Source organism: Macaca mulatta, chromosome 13, assembly GCF_049350105.2.
Source record: "Macaca mulatta isolate MMU2019108-1 chromosome 13, T2T-MMU8v2.0, whole genome shotgun sequence".
Classification (NCBI taxonomy): domain Eukaryota; kingdom Metazoa; phylum Chordata; class Mammalia; order Primates; family Cercopithecidae; genus Macaca; species Macaca mulatta.
Genome location: NC_133418.1, coordinates 5,308,160 through 5,330,774, shown reverse-complemented (window position 1 = coordinate 5,330,774; position 22,615 = coordinate 5,308,160). Strand labels below are relative to the sequence as shown.

Genomic DNA, 22,615 nt, shown 5'->3' with positions numbered 1-22,615 from the left:
AAACAGGGTCTCACTCTGTCACCCAGGCTGGAGTGCATTGGTGCGATCTCCGCTCACTGCAACCTCTGCCTCCCAGGCGCAGGTGATCCTCCCACCTCACCCTCCCTCATTTTATTATTCTTCTTTAAACTACACATACACATTCATTTGCTTTTTGTATATATATTTCATAAAACAAAAACCAAGTAGATCACGCTAAGTGAAAGAAGCCATTCACAAAAAACCACATATTATATGTTCCATATATGACATGTCTGGGATAGGAACATCTACAATCACAGAAAGCAGATGGCTGGGCGCAGTGGCTCATGCCTGTAATCCCAGCACTTTGGGAGGCTGAGGCAGGTGGATACTTGAGGTCAGGAGATCGAGACCATCCTGGCTAACACAGTGAAATCCCACCTCTACTAAAAATACAAAAGATTAGGCCGGGCGCGGTGGCTCAAGCCTGTAATCCCAGCACTTTGGGAGGCCAAGATGGGCGGATCACGAGGTCAGGAGATGGAGACCATCCTGGCTAAACCAGTGAAACCCCGTCTCTACTAAAAAATACAAAAAACTAGCCGGGTGAGGTGGCGGGCACCTGTAGTCCCAGCTACTAGGGAGGCTGAGGCAGGAGAATGGCGTAAACCCGGGAGGCAGAGCTTGCAGTGAGCTGAGATCCGGCCACTGCACTCCAGCCTGGGCGACAGAGCGAGAGTCTGTCTCAAAAAAAAAAAAAAAAAAAAGATTAGCCAGGCGTGGTGGCACGTGCCTGGGAGGCGGAGGTTGCCGTGAGCCAAGATTGCGCCACTGCACTCCAGCCTGGGCAACAGAGAGGGACTCTGTCTCAAAAAAAAAAAAAAAAGAAAAGAAAAGAAAAAGAAAGTGGATTAGTGGGCCGGGCGTGGTGGCTCAAGCCTGTAATCCCAGCACTTTGGGAGGCCGAGACGGGCGGATCACGAGGTCAGGAGATCGAGACCATCCTGGCTAACACGGTGAAACCCCATCTCTACTAAAAAATACAAAAAACTAGCCGGGCGAGGTGGCGGGCGCCTGTAGTCCCAGCTACTCGGGAGGCTGAGGCAGGAGAATGGCGTAAATCCAGGAGGCGGAGCTTGCAGTGAGCCGAGATCGCGCCACTGCACTCCAGCCTGGGTGACAGAGCGAGACTCCGTCTCAAAAAAAAAAAAAAAAAAAAAGAAAGTGGATTAGTGGTTGCCTAGGACTAGGGAGGTGGGAGATAAATGGGGGGTGACTGCCAACGGCCATAGGGTTCCTTTTCCGGATAAGGAAATGTTCTAAAATTGATTGTGGTGATGGTTGTAGGACTCTGCGAATATACTAAAAAACTATTGTACAAACTTAAATGGGCGAATTGTATGGCTTGTGTATTATATCTCAATAAAACTTTTTTAAAAAGAGAGGTAGGGAAGTGGGATGCCCAGAAAGGCTCAGAATGGGTGATGAGACGGTAAAGCTGAAAAAGATGAAAGTGAGACAGGAGTGCCCTGCAGCAGTGGTTCTCAAACTGGAGCATGCACCCCAGTCACCTGGAGGGCTTGATAAAACACAGGCTGGGGTCCTTCCCCAGGTTACTGGATTCTCTAGGTCTAGCGTGGGGTCGAGAACCTGCATTTCTAACAAGCTCCCAGGTGATGTTGATGCTGCTGGCCTAGGGTTTGCTCTCTGAGAACCGCTGCTCTGTAGTGCCCATATAGGTGTGCAATAAGTATGTACTGGAGGAGTGAATGAATGGCTGCAGGGGTAGTTGGTTGGATGTTGGGGTAAGTGGGTAGGTGAGAGTTGAGTGGTTGAATGGATGGATAAAAAAATAGACGGATGCATGAACTGGTGGGTGGAGGATGGATGGATGGGAGGTGGTTCAGAGTAGTAGGGGAAAGCAGTGTAGAGAAGGACTTCATGTCAAGACCTAGTTTCGACTCTTGGGTTCACCACCTGCTAGCTATACGGTTAGGCAAATGACTTCACCCCCCTGAACCTCATTTTTTCATGTGTGAAATATAGGCAAGTAATGCCTGTGAATCTTCCATGAGCTAATACCCCTGAGAGAGCCCAGCACAGGGTCTGGCATGCAGTGGCTGCTCTCTACTCTTTGCCAGAATCTGACAATTACCATCATATATCACTGGGCTGTACTGTGTGCTTGAGACTAGAGGCTTGTAATTCAGGTCCATCTTGTTCCCATAGTGACCGATGCTGACCTCGAAATGGATCAGGTCTTCAAAGTTGGGCATCATGGTGCAGGAGAGGAAGATGACGCACAGCCCATACTTTTGGCGGTTCTGGTGCTTCTAAAACAATAACCGCCCCACCCCCCATCCCCAGTACATAAGCCAGGGGTTAGACTGATGGGCAGGGAAGCAAGGATGAGGTACTCTCTCTCTTTCAAAGCCATCTTCCCTTCTCTCCCTCTCAAAGGCCTTCAGAGGCTCCCTGGCACCCGGCTGATGCAGGGCAGTTCCTCCAGGACTTCCATCACCTGGCCCCTCCACCCAGCCAGCCCTGGTTCCCTCCCTTCCTGAAATCAGGGGGCTGGGAAGGGGGTGGTCCCCTCCCTTGTCAGGGTAGGCTCTGGGTTGGACCACCTCATCCCCATTCCAAGTAGAGATGCTGCTTCTTTTTTGACTAAACCCTTTCCCTCAGAAGACACAATGTGGATAGGGGTGTAGAGCTGAGATTTTACACACAACCACACCCACCCCCCCCTCGCCCACACACACACATACATGCATACTACCAGAAAGGTTGAACCTTCCCACTGTCTGCTCCAGCTGCCCACTATCCCCCCAACCTCGGCTGTTCTCACCAGGTGCCTGCTTGGGCCTCCTGTCCGTCATATTAGTCCCTCTTGCTTCTGTTGCCAACCTCTGCCCCATTCTTGCATCCCCCAGTCTGTTCACTAGCTCAGGTCTCCCCTATTTAAAAAAAATAACTTTCCTTCTCCCATCTGAACCCCATTTAGCTATCACCTGTTCTCATTTCCTTTCACGTTAAAAAAAAATTTACTTTGAGGCCAGGCGCAGTGGCTCACACCTGTAATCCCAGCACTTTGGGAGGATGAGGCGGGCGGATCACGAGGTCAGGAGATTGAGACCATCCTGGCCAACGTGGTGAAACCCCGTCTCTACTAAAAATACAAAATTAGCCAGGCGTGGTGGCGCATGCCTGTAATCCCAGCTACTCGGGAGGCTGAGACAGGAGAATCGCTTGAACCCAGGAGGCGGAGGTTGCGGTGAGCTGAGATTGTGCCACTGCACTCCAGCCTGGGCAACAAGAGCCAAACTCTGTCTCAAAAAAAAAAAAAAAAGCTTTTATTTTATTTTAGTTTTTTTTTTTTTTGAGACGGAGTCTTGCTCTGTCACCCAGGCTGGAGTGCAGTGGCCGGATCTCAGCCCACTGCAAGCTCCTCCTCTCGGGTTCACGCCATTCTCCTGCCTCAGCCTCCCCAGTAGCTGGGACTACAGGCACCCGCCACTTCGCCCGGCTAGTTTTTTGTATTTTTTAGTAGAGACGGGGTTTCACCGTGTTAGCCAGGATGGTCTCGATCTCCTGACCTCATGATCCGCCCGTCTCGGCCTCCCAAAGTGCTGGGATTACAGGCTTGAGCCACCGCGCCCGGCCTATTTTAGTTTTTTTTTTTTTTTTTTTGAGACGGAGTCTCGCTCTGTCGCCCAGGCTGGAGTGCAGTGGCGCGATCTCGGCTCACTGCAAGCTCCGCCTCCCGGGTTCACGCCATTCTCCTGCCTCAGCCTCCCGAGTAGCTGGGACTACAGGCGCCCACAACCGCGCCCGGCTAATTTTTTTTGTATTTTTAGTAGAGACGGGGTTTCACCGTGGTCTCGATCTCCTGACCTTGTGATCCGCCCGCCTCGGCCTCCCAAAGTGCTGGGATTACAGGCGTGAGCCACCGCGCCCAGCCTATTTTAGTTTTTTTGAGACGGAGTCTCACTCTGTCGCCCAGGCTGGAGTGCAGTGGCTGGATCTCAGCTCACTACAAGCTCCACCTCCCGGGTTTATGCCATTCTCCTGCCTCAGCCTCCCGAGTAGCTGGGACTACAGGCGCCCACCACCATGCCTGGCTAACTTTTTTTTTTTGTATTTTTTTAGTAGAGACGGGGTTTCACGGTGTTAGCCAGGATGGTCTCGATCTCCTGACCTCGTGATCCTCCCGTCTCGGCCTCCCAAAGTGCTGGGATTACAGGCGTGAGCCACCGTGCCCGGCCAAACTTTTATTTTCTAGAGATGTGGTTTCACTATGTTGCCCAGGCTGGTCTCAAACTCCTGGGGCTCAAGTGATCCTCCTATCTCAGACTCCCACACTTGGCTTTTAATCAGGTTTCTTAGAAGGTTTGTCTCTGTGCACTAGCTCCTACCTCTCCCTCCCACCTATGGCAGCCCAGCTTCTCTCCTAGCCAATCTCCAAGGCTACTGACCTCTTCCTAATAACCAGCATGTGTCTCTCAGTCCTCGCCCTTTCTCTCTGCCACATTTGAGATTGCTTGTCACTCCTTTCTGCAAATCTCCACTCCTGAGTCCACCTCTGCAGGTTCCTCTCCAACCTCTTCTACAAACCCCTTCTCTTCTTTCACCTGCCTCTAAAGACTGCGGCATCCTCGAAACTTCCTTCTCCTTTCATTCCACCTACTCTCCTCAGGCAGTTTCTTCCACGACCACAGGTTCAAACCTTGGTGTGTTGATGTCACATCCCTGTGTCTAGCAGGCTCCAGAGCTGGTCTATGTTGATGTCTCACACTACATGTCAGAGATGGGGTTAACCATTTCCCTCATATCTTCTCCTTCTTTAGAGAGCCCACCTTGGTGCATCGCACCCCTGACCACCTCATCACCCATGGCAGAAAATGGGCCTCAGCAAGGGGAGTCAGCCTCACTTATTACGTTCTGTTGGTCACTGGCTCTGGACATTCTGTTTCCAAAGGGTCTCTGAAACCTACCCACCTCCTCTCCAGCTCTCTGCCAATGAGGCTGTATTCCTGCTTCTCTTGACTGGGTGACCCCAACTTACTCTCCTCCAGTCTATTGTTACTGCTCCTCCTGCCCCTTCCTGCCTCAGTAAGTAGCCCTCCACTGGCTTCAGGAAGAAACTCAAATCCCTTAGATTGTTTTACAAAGCCCTGAGAAACTAGGTCACGAATTAACACCATTTCTCCTTAACCATATCAGAGATTCTTTTTTTTTTTTTTGGAGATGGAGTCTCGCTCTGTCACCCAGGCTGGAGTGCAGTGGCACGATCCTGGCTCACTGTAATCTCCACCTCCTGGGTTCAAGCAATCCTCCTGCCTCAGCCTCCCAAGTAGCTGGGACTACAGGCATGCACCACCATGCTCAGCTAATTTTTTTTTTTTTTTTTTTTTTGTATTTTTAGTAAAGACAGGGTTTCACCATGTTGCCCAGGCTGGTCTCAAACTCCTGGGCTCAAGTGATCCTCTCTCCTGGGTCTCCCAAAGTGCTGGGATTACAGGTGTGAGCCACAGCGCCTGGCCCAGATTAGGCATTTCTTAAACTGAAACCTTATTTTTTCCATCAGGGTCCCCCAACCACCGGGATTTGCTGCAGCAGGAAGCCACTAGCAGGGGTTTTGTAAATAATCAGGCTGATTGGTCAAGCATCCTTACACACTCAACAGCCAGTGGCCAGGGCCTCTTTGCACGGTCAGAAACTGGGATCCACAGTAGATCTGGGGCAGACAGAGCTCGTGTTTTTCCCTGGGTTACCTGTTTCCCGCAGTTACCTCTATCCTGGTCACTTCATGGGAGAGATCTTTTATCGTGGAGTCTTGACAGGACTTGATTTGGGTGACTAACTCCAGGAAGACTCGGCCTCGATAAGCTAAACCATCCCTAACAGAGTCGGGAATACGCTAGGGCAAGCGAGAGAAAAACGGAGAAAAAGGGTGAGAGAAAAAGAACAGGCCAATCTCCTTTGAAACCCCTGAGGCAAAGACAAGGTTGTCCAGTCACTGCCTGCCCGGGACTTACTCCAACCACAATCCCAGAGAATTCCAGACACCTCCATGCCAGGAAACCTCTGGGCACTGAGCCCTCTTCTGCACCCTGGGAACCTGCCTGCCCCATGGAGGCCCGTGTTCCCACAATGCTTCAGGCTGGGTGGGAACTGTGTTCCCACAATGCTTCAGGCTGGGTGGGAACTGCCATCACTCAGTTTGTGCTCCCCGCCGGGCCAATCAGAGCCCGCCCCGCCTCCTTGGCCACAGGGATCCGAGGGGAGCACACAGGCCCTAAGGAGGCCAATTAGAACGCCTCCCCGGCCTTCCCCGCTGGAGGCGGTGTGGTGAGGTTTCCAGCCCGGAGGCCTGACTGCGGGAGGAGGGAATGAGGCGGGGTGGGGTGGGGAAAGGAGAGGGAGGGCCTCCCAGTGGCCTTGAGGGCCAGTGCCTGTGGTTCTTCCTCAGCATCCTTCCCTGCCTCGTTCCTTCCCAGGGCCTCTTTGCACTGTCAGAAACTGGGATCCACAGTAGATCCGGGCAGACAGGAGTCTTGTTTTTCCCTGGGTTTAAGACAGTGTGAGTTGGGTTTCTGGCATTTACCGCCATTCCTGAATAACCTCGTGCTTCCTCACACTTGCCTGTGCTGTGTCCTCTGTCCTGCGCGCCCTTCCCGCCTGCTGAAAATCCTACCATGGTTTCCTCTCAAAGCCCCTTCCTCAGGGAAAGCCCAGAGCTTCCGCCTGCTTCTTTCTGGTGCCCCCACGCCTGTCCCACATGCACGTGGCTGCTCATGGACAGGCTTCACGTCCTCTCCAAGACCCCGAGGGACAGAAACCAGGGCACGTCCCAGGCCCTAGTGCTTTACTGGGGGCAGCTCTACCTCCGCTGTCCCCTAGAGCTGATGTGACAAGCTTACAGCGCCTTCTTCCTGGATCCTGAAAGGGGCCTTTTTACCCCCGTGCAGAGTCAGGAAGCTGGGGCCAAAGCAGGGCAGGAAGCCAGAGTACACTCCTGGAAGGAGAGAGAGTGAGAAGGGTCGGGCGCAGGACGAGGGGTGTGGGACGTGCGCTCGAGACTTTGCTTGCCTTCGATCTCTTCTCCGGTGGACGAGATCTGGTTGAGGGACAGACTGGCAGTCCCAATCTCATCCGAGCAGTCCTTCCTGTGGCTGGAGAGAAACACTCCTCACGCTGAGCCCCTGGCCCAGCTCTCATTTCCTCCTTCCCTGTGTGCTTCACCCTCCACCAGGTTGCTCACCAGTCCAAGACTCTGAACTTGATGTAGCTGGAGAGGCAGGGTAGCTGTCGGGGGAAGGACAGAGGAGTGGTGGGTACACATTCGGATGGTCTGGTCCTCGTGGAGATTTTAACAACAGTTAAGGACTCGCGGGTCTGGGACCAACTCCTGGCTCAGTTACCAGCGAGCCACTTAATCATAGAAAAGCTGGATTTCCAACCAGGCTGATGGAGCTTTGGCTTTAGGGCCTCTTATTTGTTTTCTGGGGGTTTGTTTTGTTTTGAGACAGGGTCCTCCTCTGTCACCCAGACTGGAGTGCAGTGGCATGATCATAGCTCACTGCAGCCTACACCTCTCAGGCTCAAGCATCCTCCCGCCTCAGCCTCCTGAGTAGCTGGAACTACAGGCACCTGCCGCCAAACTTGGGTAATTAAAAACTTTTTTTTTTTTTCTTGTAGAGACAGGTGCCTTACTATGTTGCCCAAGCTGGTCTCGAACTCCTGGGCAAAAGCAATCCTCCTGTGTCAGGCTCTCAAAATGTTGGGATTATAGGTGTGAGCCACCTCGCCCAGCTGGGCCTCCCATTTGAATGGGCCCCTTGCAGGGTCCTGGGAGGGGCCTGGAACTTGTCATATGATCGTTTTGTATTTATGTTTTTAAAATGGCCCTCTGGCCAGGCATGGTGGCTCACACCTGTAATTCCAGCACTTTAGGGGGCTGAAGTGGGCGGATCACTTGAGCAGCCTGGGCAACATAATGAAATCCTCTCCCTACAAAAAATACAAAAATTAGCTGGGTGTGGTGGCACTCACCTAGAGTCCCAGCTACTCAGGAGGCTGAGGTGGGAGGATTGCTTGAGCCCATGAGGTTGGGGCTACAGTGAACCATGATTGTGCCACCGTACTCCAACCTGGGTGACCGAACGAGACCTTGTTTCAAAAAAGAAAAAAAAAAAGGTCCCCTAATTGCATAAGCTTCAGGCCCTCCGACCCCTGAGTCTGCCCTGACTGTGGGCTGGTAGATATTACTGTCCTCACACAGCCCCTTTCAGTATGAATGCACATTCACCAAACCATCTCATGGAGAGGCCGTGGGCCCGGAATGTCTTCATCATGTCTAGCCATCAACTTTTTAAACAGTGGTATATCTGTCTCCTCAAAGAATAAATAAGCCAGGCACGGTGGCGCAAGCCTGTAATCCCAACACTTTGGGAGGCCAGGGTGGGCAGATCACCTGAGATCAGGAGTTCGAGACCAGCCTGGTCAACATGGAGAAATCCCATCTCTACTAAAAATACAAAATTAGCTGGGCATGGTGATGCATGCCTGTAATCTCAGCTAGTCGGGAGGCTGAGGCAGAAGAATCGCTTGAACCCAGGAGGCGGAGGTTGCAGTGAGCCGAGATCACGCCATTGCACTCCAGCCTGGGCGGCAAGTGCGAAACTCCTTGTCAAAAGAAAAAAAAAAAAGAATAAATAATAATAGCTGCCTCTTTAGGAGGTTTCTGTTGCCCCTGGCTTGTGCTAAACAAATTCTGTAGACCAGCTGAGTGGGCTCCCCTAAAAACCTCTTGAACCAGGTGCTATGATTATTCCCATTTTCACATGGGAAAGCTGAGATCAGAGAGGTTGAGCTCGTGAAGTTCTCATGCTACATACAGTCGCCAAAGCCTCAGAGCCCCTAACCACTCTGCTGTAACCCTGTGGGGGCCGTGATTGTCCCTATAAAGAGATGGGGAATGAGGCCTAGAGAGGCAGAGGGACTTGCTCAAGGTCACATAGTAAGGGGTGGAGTCAGGATTCCAACCCAAGCTTCTGTGTCCTATCTTCACTCTACAATATGGTTTCCTTAATTATTTTTAAAAAGAAAGAAAGGAAAGAGGCCATATGCGGTGGTTCACGCCTGTCATCCCAGCACTTTGGGGGCTGAAGTAGGAGGATTGCTTGAGGCCAGGAGTTCAAGACCAGCCTGGGCAACATAGTGAGACCCCATCTCTATCAAAAACACAAAAAATTAGCTGGGCATGGTGGCTCGTGCATGTAGTCCCAGCTACTCGGGAGGCTGAGGCACAAGAATTGCTTGAACCCAGGACGCGGAGGTTGCAGTGACCTGAGATTGTGTCGCTGTAGTCCTGCCTGGGCAACAGAGCGAGACTCTGTCTCAAAAAAAAGAAAGAAAAAAAGAAAAAAAAATAGAGGAAAAAAAATCCATGTGTCCATGTGTAAAATAGAGCTGTGGGGTTGAGGCCAGAGCGTGACCCCAAATCCTCAGTCCTCTCCGCTGGGGCCTCTTCTCCTTACAGCAGTTCTTGGGGTACGGCTGGGAACCTCCCAGCTTTCCATTTTCTTCATCCAATTCTCCCCGGGTCCTGACAGCTAAGGGGCCAAGGAGAAGAGGAAAGGGCTTTTGAGCAGCTAGTTAGTAAGAAAGGAGGAAATTTCCAGGCTAAGGGAGGACATTGGAAGGGGAGAGGTGGGCACCAGAAGGCATGCAGGTCTTCCAAAGTTAAGAATCCTCCAAGTTCACATTTATGGCCGAACCACCTTTCCATCCATCCTGCTAATAATTCTCCTCCTGCTTCTCAGTTCCTCATCTAGTGTGCGGCCTCCCCTTCTGCCCTGGGGCCCTCGGACTGACCACTGGCACAGGCCAGTTTTCTGCAGTGCCCCAGGTTCTGCTCCCTCTCTGACCACCTGGCCTCAGATGCTACCATCTGTGTGGTTGGCTGTTCTGCCTCTTCAGAGTGAGGTTCACACCTGCCTGCTGCATTTCCAAAGGGCGGTATCCAAAGGGCCCCACCCTGGAGACTGTGTTCTGGGGAAAATGGATGAGGTTCCAGGGGGTGTTTGGACGTCTTCAAATGTTGGAAGGCCTCGGCCTCTCTCAAGGATGAGGGAGGGCCTGGCCTGTGCCATTGGTTCTGAGCCTGTAAGAAGATGACAATGGCTGGGCACGGTGGCTCACACCTGTAATCCCAGCACTGTGGGAGGCCAAGGCGGGCGGATCACCTGAGGTCAGGTGTTCGAGACCAGCCTGGCCAACATGGTGAAACCCCGTCTCTACTAAAAGTATGAAAATTAGCTGGGCTTGGTGGTAGGCACCTGTAGTCCCAGCTACTCATAGCTTGAACCCAGGAGGCGGAGATTGCATGAGCCGAGATCGAGCCATTGCACTCCCGCCTGGGTGACAACAGTGAAACTCTGTCTCAGAAAAAAAAAAAAAAAAGATGAACACAGAAGATGAAAAAAGAGGATTTCCCAAGGCTCTGAACAGCCACAGAGCATCTGAGGATCCCAGCCCTGTGCCCTCACCACAGGCCGCAAAAGGTGGGAGGGAGCTTGGCAAGGATGGTGGATGGACCAGGCCTCCTCTGAAATGTCTTCCTACTTTCAGAGTCTATAAAATCATCCAAGGAGGCAGGGATTAGGAGGAATGGTTGAAAATGATGACTCACAAGAAGGCAGAACTGGGTAACTACTAGAAGCATCAAGGAGGGGAGTTCACAGGAGGCAGAAGGAGAGCTCATTAGCTAATTTTGTATTTCACAACATATGAGGAAGCAAAACACTCTCTGGGTTGCCAAATCCGTGTCACACAAATTTCTATGTGCCTGCACTTATGAGAGAGCTCAAGTTCTCTCTCAGAACTGTGTTCTGATTTTACACACAGCTCTTAGAAGCCTGACTTAGAGTCAAAAGGCCAGTAAGGCTCCACCTTCAAGAGAACTGTCATCCACAACAGCTGATAGGTGACGAGACAGATTGAAAGGTGATCAAAATCAGACTACAGAATCCCACAAAGAAAGCGTCTGGGAGCCATTTAGTGTAGGAACAAGTAGCTCAGTACTGCAGATAGCCCAGGATAATAACTATGTTCCTGTAATGGCTCCAGGCCATCAATGAAAAGCTCTAATTATATTCAGGGCAAGTTGCTGAGAAGATAAGAAAATGTATATTATCATTTAAAATGGGTCTTTAAAGGGATTTGTTTTGTTTTTATATGTGGGTGAAAGGCACATTTAAGTTCTCTGGAAAGTTCAGTTGTATGACCCACTCATTGCTTAATATAGCTACCAGAATCTAGTCATTCTGAATCTAGTGATTATGAATTTACATATTTACCTAAGAGAAATGAAAGCATATGTCTATGCTAAGGGTTGCACACAAGTGTTTACAGATTCACTGTAACAGCTGCAAACTGGAAACGATCATAAACAAGGAAAGGGATAAGCAAACTGTGGTACATCCATACAATAGAATATTACTCAGCAACAAAAAGAATGAACCACGGATACACGGCAACAGCATGAATTAATTTCAGAATAATTATGCTGAGTGAAAGAAGTCAAACAAATAAGCATACTTACTGAACGATTCCATTTCTACGAAACACTAGGAAATGCAAGCTAATCCGTAGTAACAGAAAGCAGATTGGTGGTTGCCTGGGGATGGGAGGGGGTGGAACGGGAATCACAGGGAGGGATTCCCAAGGGGCATGAGGCAACTTTTGGAGGTTATAGATATATTCATCATGTTGATTGTAATGGTGGGTTTCCTGGATGTGTACATATTTTAAAATGTATCAAATTGTACATTTCCTTCCTTCCTTCCTTCCTTCCTTCCTTCCTTCCTTCCTTCCTTCCCTTTCTTTCTTTCTCTTTTCCTTCCTTCCCTTCCCTTGCCTTCCCTTTTTCCTTCCTTCCTTCCTTCTTTTTTTCTCTCTCTCTCTCTCTCTTTCTTTCTTCTAGAAGTATGAAAATTAGCCGGGCTTGGTGGTAGGCACCTATAGTCCCAGCTACTCATTCTTTCTTTCTTTCTACTTCCTTCCTTCTTTCTTTCTTCTTTTATATTTTTCTGAGACTGACTCTCCCCGTTGCTCAGGCTGGAATGCAGTGGCTCGGCTTGGGCAACAGGCTGTTATCACCTACTGAGCTGGTGTTTGCTCAGATAAGTAGGTGATACCACCTCAGCTCAGGTCACTGCAACTTCCACCTCCCAGGTTCTAGCAATTCTCCTGCGTCACCCTCCCGAGTAGCTGGAACTACAGGCGCATGTCACCACGCCCGACTAATTTTTATCTTTTTAGTAGAGTTGGGTTTCACCACTGTTGGCCAGGCTGGTCTCAAACTCTGGAGCTCAAGTGAGCTGCCCACCTCAGCCTCCCAAAGTGCTAGGATTACAGGTGTAAGCCACCGTGCCCGGCCAAATTGTACCTTTTAAATATCTACAAGTCATACATACCATTGACATAGGTATGTCAATGATAACTCAGTAAAGCTATAAAAGGTAAAGTTTTCCATAATATGTCCTGGGCTTCCTCATGCTCCCTATCAGGCAGAGTCCCCCTTGCCATGCTTCTTGGCCCCCACCCTCTTGTCTTCACCCGCACACAACCATCCAAACTTCCCTTCTATGTTAGGGGATGTAGGAGAAGAGTGGGCATGATGGAGGAGCCATACCTGAATCCGGAAGGTCAGGATCTGGTTCCATATCGGGTTGTCGGTTTGCGTCTGCATGTGCGTCCTAAGCTGGAATGTGCCAAAGCAGTGTTGGTGCCAGCCTGCCCCTCCTCCCTCCACTGGCCTCACCTTCCAGCTCTTCCTGTCCAGCCCCCGGTGGCCACTGTCTGCACACAGACGTGCTCGGGCTCATCCCTGCTCTCAAGACACCTGCACAACTTCTCAGCAGCAACAGCACCAGTCCTTTGTGTACTTATCCGAAGTGTTTGCCAGATTCAGATTCCTCATATTTTTCCTTAAGTCAGCTTTCAATAGACCTCATTTTTAAACAGCTGTAGGGCTACTAACCTTACTATATGAGTGTATACACATAGATTTTGCTAGATAAATTCTAAGATTCCAAAAGAAAAATGGGTAAAAACACAGCTAATGGCAGCAGCACGCCTCTTTCAAAACCATCAGTTGACTTCATTTTTAAGCAGTGGTATCTGTGAAACCAAGTGTTACTTGGCCTTATTAAACCTTTTAAGGTACACAAGATGAACACAGAAGTATCAAAATTTTTGAAAACTGTGTGTCACTTACCACCTGAGAACGTTTCACCTAGCCTTGGAGGTACCCAACCACTCACTGGGACATACTCAGTATGGTGGTTTTAAATATGTCCACAATTTCTTTGGTACTCCTCCCTTCAAAAGATAGACATTATTTTCTCTCTGCTTATGTGTGGGCTGGATTTAATGACTTGCTTGCAAAAAATAGAATGTGGTAGAAATTCTGCTTGGCAAATACGGAAACAAATCTATTTACCTTTAACCTAGCATTCTCCGAATCTGAACATAGGACCCTTTTTCACCCATGACACCCAACAGCACACTTTGGAAAATGCTATTCTGTATTCATAGAGGTTCACGGAATGTCAGCAACTCTCTCGCCCAGAACCTTCGTTTACACATGAAGAAACTGAGGAATGGTGACAGTTTCAATGTTGTTCACTCATTGGCATGTTTCACTCATGCACTCATTCTTCTACATGTATTTGGTTTTGGGGGGGCATGTGGCATGCAGAGAATAAGACATGGCCTCCACCTGCACAGAGGTCCAGGTGCAGGGGTGCATGCTTCTCTCAGTGGGTGACTGGGAGATGACTCCTGTGGTCTTGCCTACCGGGCCACCCTCCTCTCCACACTACTTTCTCTAGGTGCCAGTCTCTCTAGGTCTCAGAACATTTCTACACTTACCTTTTCCCCAATTAGTTCCACCTCCAACTGAGGATTCACTGACTGCTGTTTCTCTATGAACAACAAGTTAAAAGACATCTGAGCCAGCAGCATATTTTTTCAGGGGGAGGGAATAGAGTGGAGACAGAACAACTGAAAACCCTCCCCTATAATTTAGAGGGGTGCCCCCCGGGCAGACCTGTCTCCAGTTACCACCGCGCCCCTTCTTCTTCCACACAATGGCATGGGGTGGGGGGACATAGGGAGCCTTGAGTCTGCATCTGGCCGTCATAGGCCGGGGGTGTGAGGCCCATTTGAAAGGGTGTCCATGGCACTTCCACAGGACAAGTCTCGGGACATTCCAGTCTCACCCTGTCCCCCTACCCCAAACCGTAGTTTAGTATCAAAAGGAATGAGGCAATTCCATGAGGATCCAGGGTACCACCGTGTAGGGAACCTCAGGGCTGCTCCCTCCCCTGCACCCGGACTCTCACTGAGGTGAAGGTCCTCTGCGCAGTAGATGAAGAACTGTAAGTAAGCCATGTTGATCGGGACTACCGCTGACTTGAAGATCTGAATATCGGTGTCATCGGCCCCATACAGCTGCTTTTGATCTATCTGGAGGGACCAGAGAGCTGATATAGTCAAGGTCATGTGGAGGTCACAGGTAAGGACCCCAGACTTTGCTTCCCCAACCTCCCACTTGGTGCAGGGGGATGGGACAACCCCACAGTGGCTCAGCGGACAAAGGAGAGATCTGATGGTCAACGCCCAGGGTGAGGCTCAGGGGTGCCCCCAGGAGGCAGCCAGGATAGGATAGGTTCCTGGGGCATTAGGGGCAGCTCACCAGGGCCTGGTCTCCCACACCGAGGGCACAGATGGTGACTTTCAGGTAGCCTGTCACACCACTGCCGGGGTTATTTGGTTGGCAGAGGCCTAGCCATTTCCTTAGGAGTGTGTGACCTGGAGAGGCAGAGGGGCCATGGGAGATCTGCCTCCAGCCTCCTTCCCTCTCCCCTGAAACCAGCCTTTGTTTTAGGAGGAAGGGAAGGTGGAAATATGTCTCAGGCATCCTGTGTTCTACCCAGTGGCAGAGGAAAAGGGGAGTCACGTGTACCATGAAGCAATGATAGCGTGCTCACAAGGCTGCCAGCTGTTGCCTCTAGGAAACAGGGACCCCTGTTTATGCCTTGGGAACCTACTGTTCTTACTGTGGCCTGGTCTGGAACCAGGCACTGTAGAGGCAACCATTTTCCTCAACCTGGTGTGTATGTTATAGCCAGGTAGGGTGGGAACTTCCACTCGAACTTTAATCTCCCAATACTGGCCTCAAAAAATAGAAATCTAACCCAGGATGGTAATAAAAGGCCAGCACTTGACTGAAAGGGATGCCCTGAGTTTTTCGGAGAAAGATGCTACTATTATAAAGTAAAACAGGCCAGACGCGGTGGCTCACGCCTGTAATCCCAGCACTTTGGGAGGCTGAAGTGGGTGGATCACCTGAGGTCAGGAGTTCGAGATCAGCCTGGCCAACGTGGTGAAACCCCATCTCTACTAAAAATAAAAAATTAGCTGGGTATGGTGGCGCATGCCTGTAGTCCCAGCTACTTGGGAGGTTGAAGCAGGAGAATCGCTTGAACCCAGTAGGCAGAGGTTGCAGTGAGCCGAGATCGAGCCACTGCACTCCAGCCTGGGTGACAGAGCGAGACTCCATCTCAAAAAATATAATTAAATTAAAACATAAGGTAAAATAAAATACCACAATGTACAGTAAAATATTATCAAATACAGAAAATCATTTACAACCTCTAATACTTCCCTCCACCCATGTGTTGGACGTATGGGGATTTTAAGGTATTCTGACCCCTGGCCTGATTTTTCTCAGAAGACATACATATTTGCCATAAGTGTTACCTACCCGGAGAATGGTAGATAAACCCAATATCTGTCTGGAAAGACAAGAGTGGGGTGAGAATTAGTTAGGGCCTGCAGCCAAGATTTGTAATATCAACTAACCTGACCCAACTACTAGCTGTTGGGGCTTCAGTATGTTCTCTGCCCTAACTCCTTTCATCTTTACAGCAGCCTGGGAGGTAGGCCCATTATCACCTCTACTCTGCAGAGGAAGATACTGAGTTTGAGAGAGGTGCCCAAAGTCTTACAACCAGCCAGTGAGAAAGCCTGCATGGAAAATGTCCTCAACACTGCGCTGTGCCACCCCCTCGGCCAACGCAGCCCGACTCTACCCTACTCCTGGGTCCGGGAAGGGCTCACTGCTCCTGGGGAAGAGGATGGTTAAGGTAAGAGGTAGGAGTTGATAAAGAAACTACGGGTTTTCTCTTTCCCCTTGGAGACAGTTTCTGACACAGAGGTTTGAGGAATGTGGTTCGGGATGGAAGGTGACATATGTGGGGCAAGCTGCTACGGAACATTAGGGCCACCCATACTGTGTTCTTAGATACAGCAACACAGCACAGTCCATCAAAGAAAAGCTTGATAAATTGGACTTCATCAAAAGGAAAATTTTTGCTTTTGAAAGACACCGTTAAGAAAATGAATAGGCTGGCCGGGCACGGTGGCTCAAGCCTGTAATCCCAGCACTTTGGGAGGCCGAGATGGGCGGATCACGAGGTCAGGAGATCGAGTCATCCTGGCTAACACGGTGAAACCCCATCTCTACTAAAAAATACACACACACACAAAAAAAAAACACTAGCCGGGCGAGGTGGCGGGCGCCTGTAGTCCCAGCTACTCGGGAGGCTGAGGCAGGAGAATGGCGTGAACCCGGGAGGCGGAGCTTGCAGTGAGCTGAGATCTGGCCACTGCTCTCCAGCCTGGGCGGCAGAGCAAGACTCCGTCTCAAAAAAAAAAAAAAGAAAATGAACAGGCTGTTGGCCGGGTGCGGTGGCTCACTCCTGGAATCCCAGCACTTTGGGAGGCCGAGGCGGGTGGATCACGAAGTCAGGAGATCGAGACCATCCCAGCTAATATGGTGAAACCCCATCTCTACTAAAACTACAAAAAAATTAGCCGGGCGAGGTGGCGGGCGCCTGTAGTCCCAGCTACTGGGGAGGCTGAGGCAGGAGAATAGCGTGAACCTGGGAGGCAGAGCTTGCAGTGAGCCGAGATTGTGCCACTGCACTCCAGCCTGGGTGACAGAGCAAGACTCTGTCTCGGAAAAAAAAAAAAAGAAAGAAAATGAATGGGCTGTCATACTCTGGAAGAAAATATTAGCAAATCATATATCAATAGTTAGAAAACAAACAATCCAAGGAAAACAAGCTAAAGGTTTGAACAGACACTTCACCAAAGAAGATATACAGATGACGAGCACATGAAAAGATGTTCAACATCATTAGTCATCAGGAAGGTTTAAATTAAAATCACAACGAAATACTACTACACACCGTTAGAATGGCTAAAATAGAAAAGATGGACTAGATCAAGTATTGTGGAGAATGTGGGGCAACTGGAACTCTAATACACTGCTGGTGGGCATGTACAGTGGCACAACCTATTTGGAATTTTGGAAAAAACTTTTAGAAAATTTCCTTCAAAAGTTAAACACACACCTCTGGGTGCAGTGGCTCATACCTGTAATCCCAGCACTTTGGGAGGCCAAGGCAGACTAATACAAAAATTAGCCAGGCATGGCGGCATGCACCTGTAATCCCAGCTACTCGGGAGGTTGAGGCAGGAGAATCGCTTGAACCTGGGAGGTGGAGGCTGCAGTGAGCTGAGATTGCACCGCTGCACTCCAACCTTGGTGACAGAGTGAAACTCTGTCTCAAAAAAAAAAAAAAAAAAGTTGACTGGGTGCGGTGGCTCACACCTGTAATCCCAGCACTTTGGGAGGCCAAGGTAGGTGGATCACAAGGTCAGGAGTTCGAGACCAGCCTGGTCAACAGTCTCTACTAAAAATACAAAAATTAGCCACACGTAGTGGCAGGTGCCTGTAATCCCAGCTACTTGGAAGGCTGAGGCAGGAAAATCATTTGAACCCAGGAGAGGGAGGTTGCAGTGAGCTGAGATCAAGCCATTACTCCAGCCTGGGTGATAGGGCAAGACTCCAACTCCAAAAAAAAAAAAAGTTAAACATGTACCACATATACCTACCGTATGATTTAGTCATTCTGCTTCTACATATTTTCCCAAGAGAAATTAAAGCTTATGTCTACACTCAGATTTGTACACAAATGTTTACACAGCCTCATTATAGCAGCCTCAGACTGGAAACAATCTAAATGTCCATTCACAAGGGAATGGATAATTAAACTGCGGTACATCCATACGCTGGACTATTACTCAGCAGTAAAAAGGAATGCACTACTGACAAATGCAACAACATGGATGAATCTCAGAATAGCAATGCTGAGGGAAAGAAAGCAGGCACAAAAGGGTGGAGAATGTATGATTCTATTGATAAGAACTAAAGGAAATACTTATCTATTAATGTGAACTCTAGGAAAGAAACGTTCGCATAATAACAGAAAGCAGATCAGTGATTGTCTCGGAATGCAAGGGGGTGGGATGGGGAATGAGACGGAGTGATTCCCAAGGCGCATTAGGCAACTTTTGGAGGTGACAGATGTGATGGGTATATTCATTATCTTAATTGTGATGATGTTTTCTTCCTGGGTGTGCACATATTTTTAATATATCAAATTGCACATTTTAAATATGTACAATTCATTGTATGTCAATGACACTTCAATAAATCCATAATATAAAAAAAACAGGGCAAGGCACGGTGGCTCATGCCTGTAATCCCAGCGCTTTGGGAGGCAGAGGCGGGTGGATCAGTTGAAGCCAGGAGTTTGAGACAAGCCTGGTCAACATGGTGAAACCCCATCTCTACTAAAAATACAAAAATTTGCCGGGCGTGGTGGCGCATGCCTGTGGTTCCAGCTATCCTGGGGGGCTTTGGCGGGAGAATCGCTTGAACCCGGGAGGCAGAGGATGCAGTGAGCCGAGATCGCACCACAGCACTCAAGCCTGGGTGACAGAGCAATACTGTCTCTCTCTCGCCCTCCCTCTCTCTCTCTCTCTCTCTCTCTCTCTCTCTCTCTCTCTATATATATATATATATATATATATAAATTAAAAAATAAAAAAACAGAATAAAACTCAGTCACTTCTAGTGAAGCAACAGATCCAGACGGTGATCATTAGTTGTTAACAACATAAAATGAGAGACCAGCAGACATTTTGTGCCTTCTATTAAAGTCCCTTTGCCAACTAATTGGTTGAGACTGATCTAAACTCTAGATAGGGAAGCGGGGTGGGGGGAATGCAAAATGATCCCCTAAAGATGAAATCAGCAAAACCCAGACCAGAGAAAATGCTACAGGTCCAACTACCCAGTTTCTTTAACAAATAAGTTGCAAATTAAAAAAAGAAGGGGAAGTGGGGGGAACAGAGAGGACCAACAGAGTAAAAGGAATCTAAAATGCATATTAACCACTTGCAATGAATGGATCTGGTTTGGAATCCTGATTTGTTTTTTGTTTTTGTTTTTATGAGACAGAGTCTCTCTCTGTCGCTCAGAGTGGAGTGCAGTGGCAAAATCTTGGCTCACTGCAACCTGTACCTCCTGGTTTCAAATGATTCACCTGCCTCGGCCTCAGGAGTAGCTGGGATTACAAGCATGTGCCACCATGCCCAGCTAATTTCTGTATTTTTAGTAGAGATGGCCATGTTGGCCATGCTGGTCTTGAACTCCTGACCTCAGGTGATCCGCCTGCATTGGCCTCCCAAAGTTCTGGGATTACAGGTGTAAGCCACTGTGCCCAGCCTGGAATCTTGATTTGAACAAAGTGTAAAAGGAATATGTAAAACAATTAGGGGAATTTGAACACTGACTAGGTATTTAATGCTACCTAGGAATTATGAAGGTTTTTAGATGTGATAATTGTATGTGGTTATGCTTAATAAAATCCTTATGTTTTCGCAATACATACTGAAATGTAGAAAGATAAAATGATATGATGCTTGAGATTTGATTCAAAATAATTCAGTGGTGAAGGGGAAGGGGGCTAGGTGTAGGTAAAACACAATTGACTGAATTGATGAAGATGAGTGATGAGGATATGGGAGTTCATGATACCAAAATAAAAAGAAATAAAAAATAAGCTCGGCTGGGTGCGGTGGGCACATGCCCGTAATCCCAGCACGTTGGGAGGCTGAGGTGGGAGGACGGCTTGAGTCTAGGAGTTCTAGACTAGGCTGGGTAACATAGTGAGACCCACTCGCTACAAAAAAAATTTAAAAATTAGCCAGGTATGGTGGTGCACACCTGTAGCCCTAGCTACTTGGGAGGCTGAGGTGGGAGGACTGCTTGAGCCTGGGAGTTCGAGGCTGCAGTGAGCCGTGATCGCATCACTGCACTCCAGCCTGGGTGACAAAGCAAGATCACATCTCAAAGGAAAAAAAAAAGAAGCTCGGTTAAACTCAGGTTTTCTCTGACCTCTATAACTTAGTCAGTTTATGTCACTGGTCACTGTCTAGAAATCATGCGGTGGCCTTTGTCAAGAGCACAACATTTTTCACCTCCTACCATCTAACATTTCTAGAATCCCTCTCTATGTTTTTTCCAAGGGTGGTCCCCCTTTACTAACATTGTAGATTTAGTAAATAAAAATAGAAGAGACCCACTTAAATTAAAATTTCACATAAACAATGACGACTTGGTTAATACACATATGTCCCTGCAATATTTGGTGAGAAGCCATGTAATATTTGGGATATACTTATATTTAAAATGTATTTTTTTGTTTATCTGAGATTAAATGTAACCGGGCATCCTGTATTTAACGTAGCAACCTACCTTTTCCTGATTTTTTTTTTTTTTTTTTTTTTTTTGAGACAGAGTCTCGCTCTGTCGCCCAGGCTGGAGTGCAGTGGCCGGATCTCAGCTCACTGCAAGCTCCGCCTCCCAGGTTTACGCCATTCTTCTGCCTCAGCCTCCCGAGTAGCTGGGACTACAGGTGCACGCCACCACGCCCGGCTAGTTTTTTTTTGTATTTTTTAGTAGAGACGGGGTTTCACCGGGTTAGCCAGGATGGTCTCGATCTCCTGACCTCATGATCCGCCTGTCTCGGCCTCCCAAAGTGCTGGGATTACAGGCTTGAGCCACCGCGCCCGGCGCTTTTCCTGATCTTTTTGGATTTGGAGAATGTTAGTTTAGTCCATCATGACTGCAAACTCTCCTAATCTCTCAGCTTGTCTTTCCAAATCACATCTTTTCACTCTGTCCTCAAAGGCAGCAATCTTTCTCTGAGTTTCCCTAACATATAAGCTGACCTTTTGGATCCTCTGCTTCTACTTCCTGGAGGCAGAGATTTGAACTGTGTCCACAGTATCATGGCTGTGTGGAAATCAACATGACACCCCGAGCTTTATAAATGTTACATATACTTTAATCCTCACAATCACCCTCCAGATTGAGTATATTATTATCCCCCTTTTACAGATGAGGAAGTAGAGGCTCAGAATAACTTCTGTTAAGTCACCCAGTTGGTAGGTGGATACAAGTGTGGATCTTTCTTTTTTCTTTTCTTTTTTTTTTTTTGAGACGGAGTCTCACTCTGTTGCCCAGGCTGGAGTGCAGTGGCTGTGATCTCGGCTCACTGCAAGCTCCGCCTCCCAGGTTCACGCCATTCTCCTGACTCAGCCTCCCAAGTAGCTAGGACTACAGGCGCCCGCCACCATGCCTGGCTAATTTTTTGTATTTTTAGTAGAGACGGGGTTTCACCGAGTTAGCCAGGATGGTCTCGATCTCCTGACCTCGTGATCTGCCTGCCTCGGCCTCCCAAAGTGCTGGGATTACAGGCGTGAGCCACTGCACCCAGCCGATGAAAATCCCAGTCCTTTTCCCTAGACTTGGGCATGGAGCCCAGCGTGGGTCTCTGCTGTAACTGTTTCACCGAACCTCCTCCCATGTACAGTACTCACTTGAAATCTCCCGATCTCTGCTTTGTATCTCATTACTGAGGAGTTCACCACCTGCAAGGGAGTTCCCAGAAATATTTTAATTATTCACGATCCCAATTTCCCTCAGCCCCTGTAAGAGGAATAGCAAAGGCACATCCGGGATCCTCCTGACGTGTTGAATGCTTCTTAATGGGGCTGACACTTGCACATGGGTGCTCTCCCTTCACTCCCAGAGGAACCCTGTGAGGTTCACATTTTTAATTCCATTTTACTGATGAGGAAATTGATCAGAGAGGTCAATTTCCTGGCCCCAAGTCAACATAAAGCAAGGTGTTGCACTCAGCATTATCCATCACATGCTCTCCTGGTTGTTTCTTCTGTGCCTTTGTTCCCAAGAACATGTAAATTCTTCAAAGGAAGAGTCCTCTTTGTTCTCTTTGGCCCCGTGCTGGGCACATGGCAGACACCTGATGACCACATGTTCACCGTTGTTACTGGGCTCCCTTTGGTTAGGGAATGGAGTATTCTACTCACAAGGGCCTTTGGTGGCTTGAGAATCCTGGTACATGGGAAGGGGCTGCCCTGTTCACCTTGGCGCCCAGTTCAGGGCCGGGCAGTTGGCAGTCCACAATGTTTGTTGAGTGAATGAGTAAATGAATGAATAATCTGGGTGCCAGGGGGTGAAGAAAGTTGGGGGGCGGGTGAGGAAGACAATCTGAAGTGCCCCTGGCTCTAAGGGCGGGGGCTGGAGCTGCAGCGCTTCCCAGTATTGAAGTGGGACAAGAAACACACCTTGCTGGGG

At 48.9% G+C, this 22,615-nt stretch overlaps 1 protein-coding gene across 1 annotated transcript in view; it reads right to left on the bottom strand.

Annotated features, from left to right (window-relative positions):
* The window catches only part of FER1L5 (fer-1 like family member 5), a 64,830-nt gene that overhangs the window by 30,879 nt on the left and 11,336 nt on the right, over positions 1–22,615 (bottom strand). The window contains exons 9-19 of the mRNA XM_028832154.2: positions 21,835–21,885; positions 15,800–15,830; positions 14,729–14,844; positions 14,376–14,499; positions 13,903–13,955; positions 12,662–12,730; positions 7,226–7,269; positions 7,054–7,136; positions 6,885–6,979; positions 5,753–5,881; positions 2,117–2,294 (exon numbers count right to left, since the gene is read on the bottom strand). Coding sequence (XP_028687987.2) covers positions 2,117–2,294; positions 5,753–5,881; positions 6,885–6,979; positions 7,054–7,136; positions 7,226–7,269; positions 12,662–12,730; positions 13,903–13,955; positions 14,376–14,499; positions 14,729–14,844; positions 15,800–15,830; positions 21,835–21,885 — 973 coding nt within the window. The remainder of the gene's footprint in view (positions 1–2,116; positions 2,295–5,752; positions 5,882–6,884; positions 6,980–7,053; positions 7,137–7,225; positions 7,270–12,661; positions 12,731–13,902; positions 13,956–14,375; positions 14,500–14,728; positions 14,845–15,799; positions 15,831–21,834; positions 21,886–22,615) is intronic.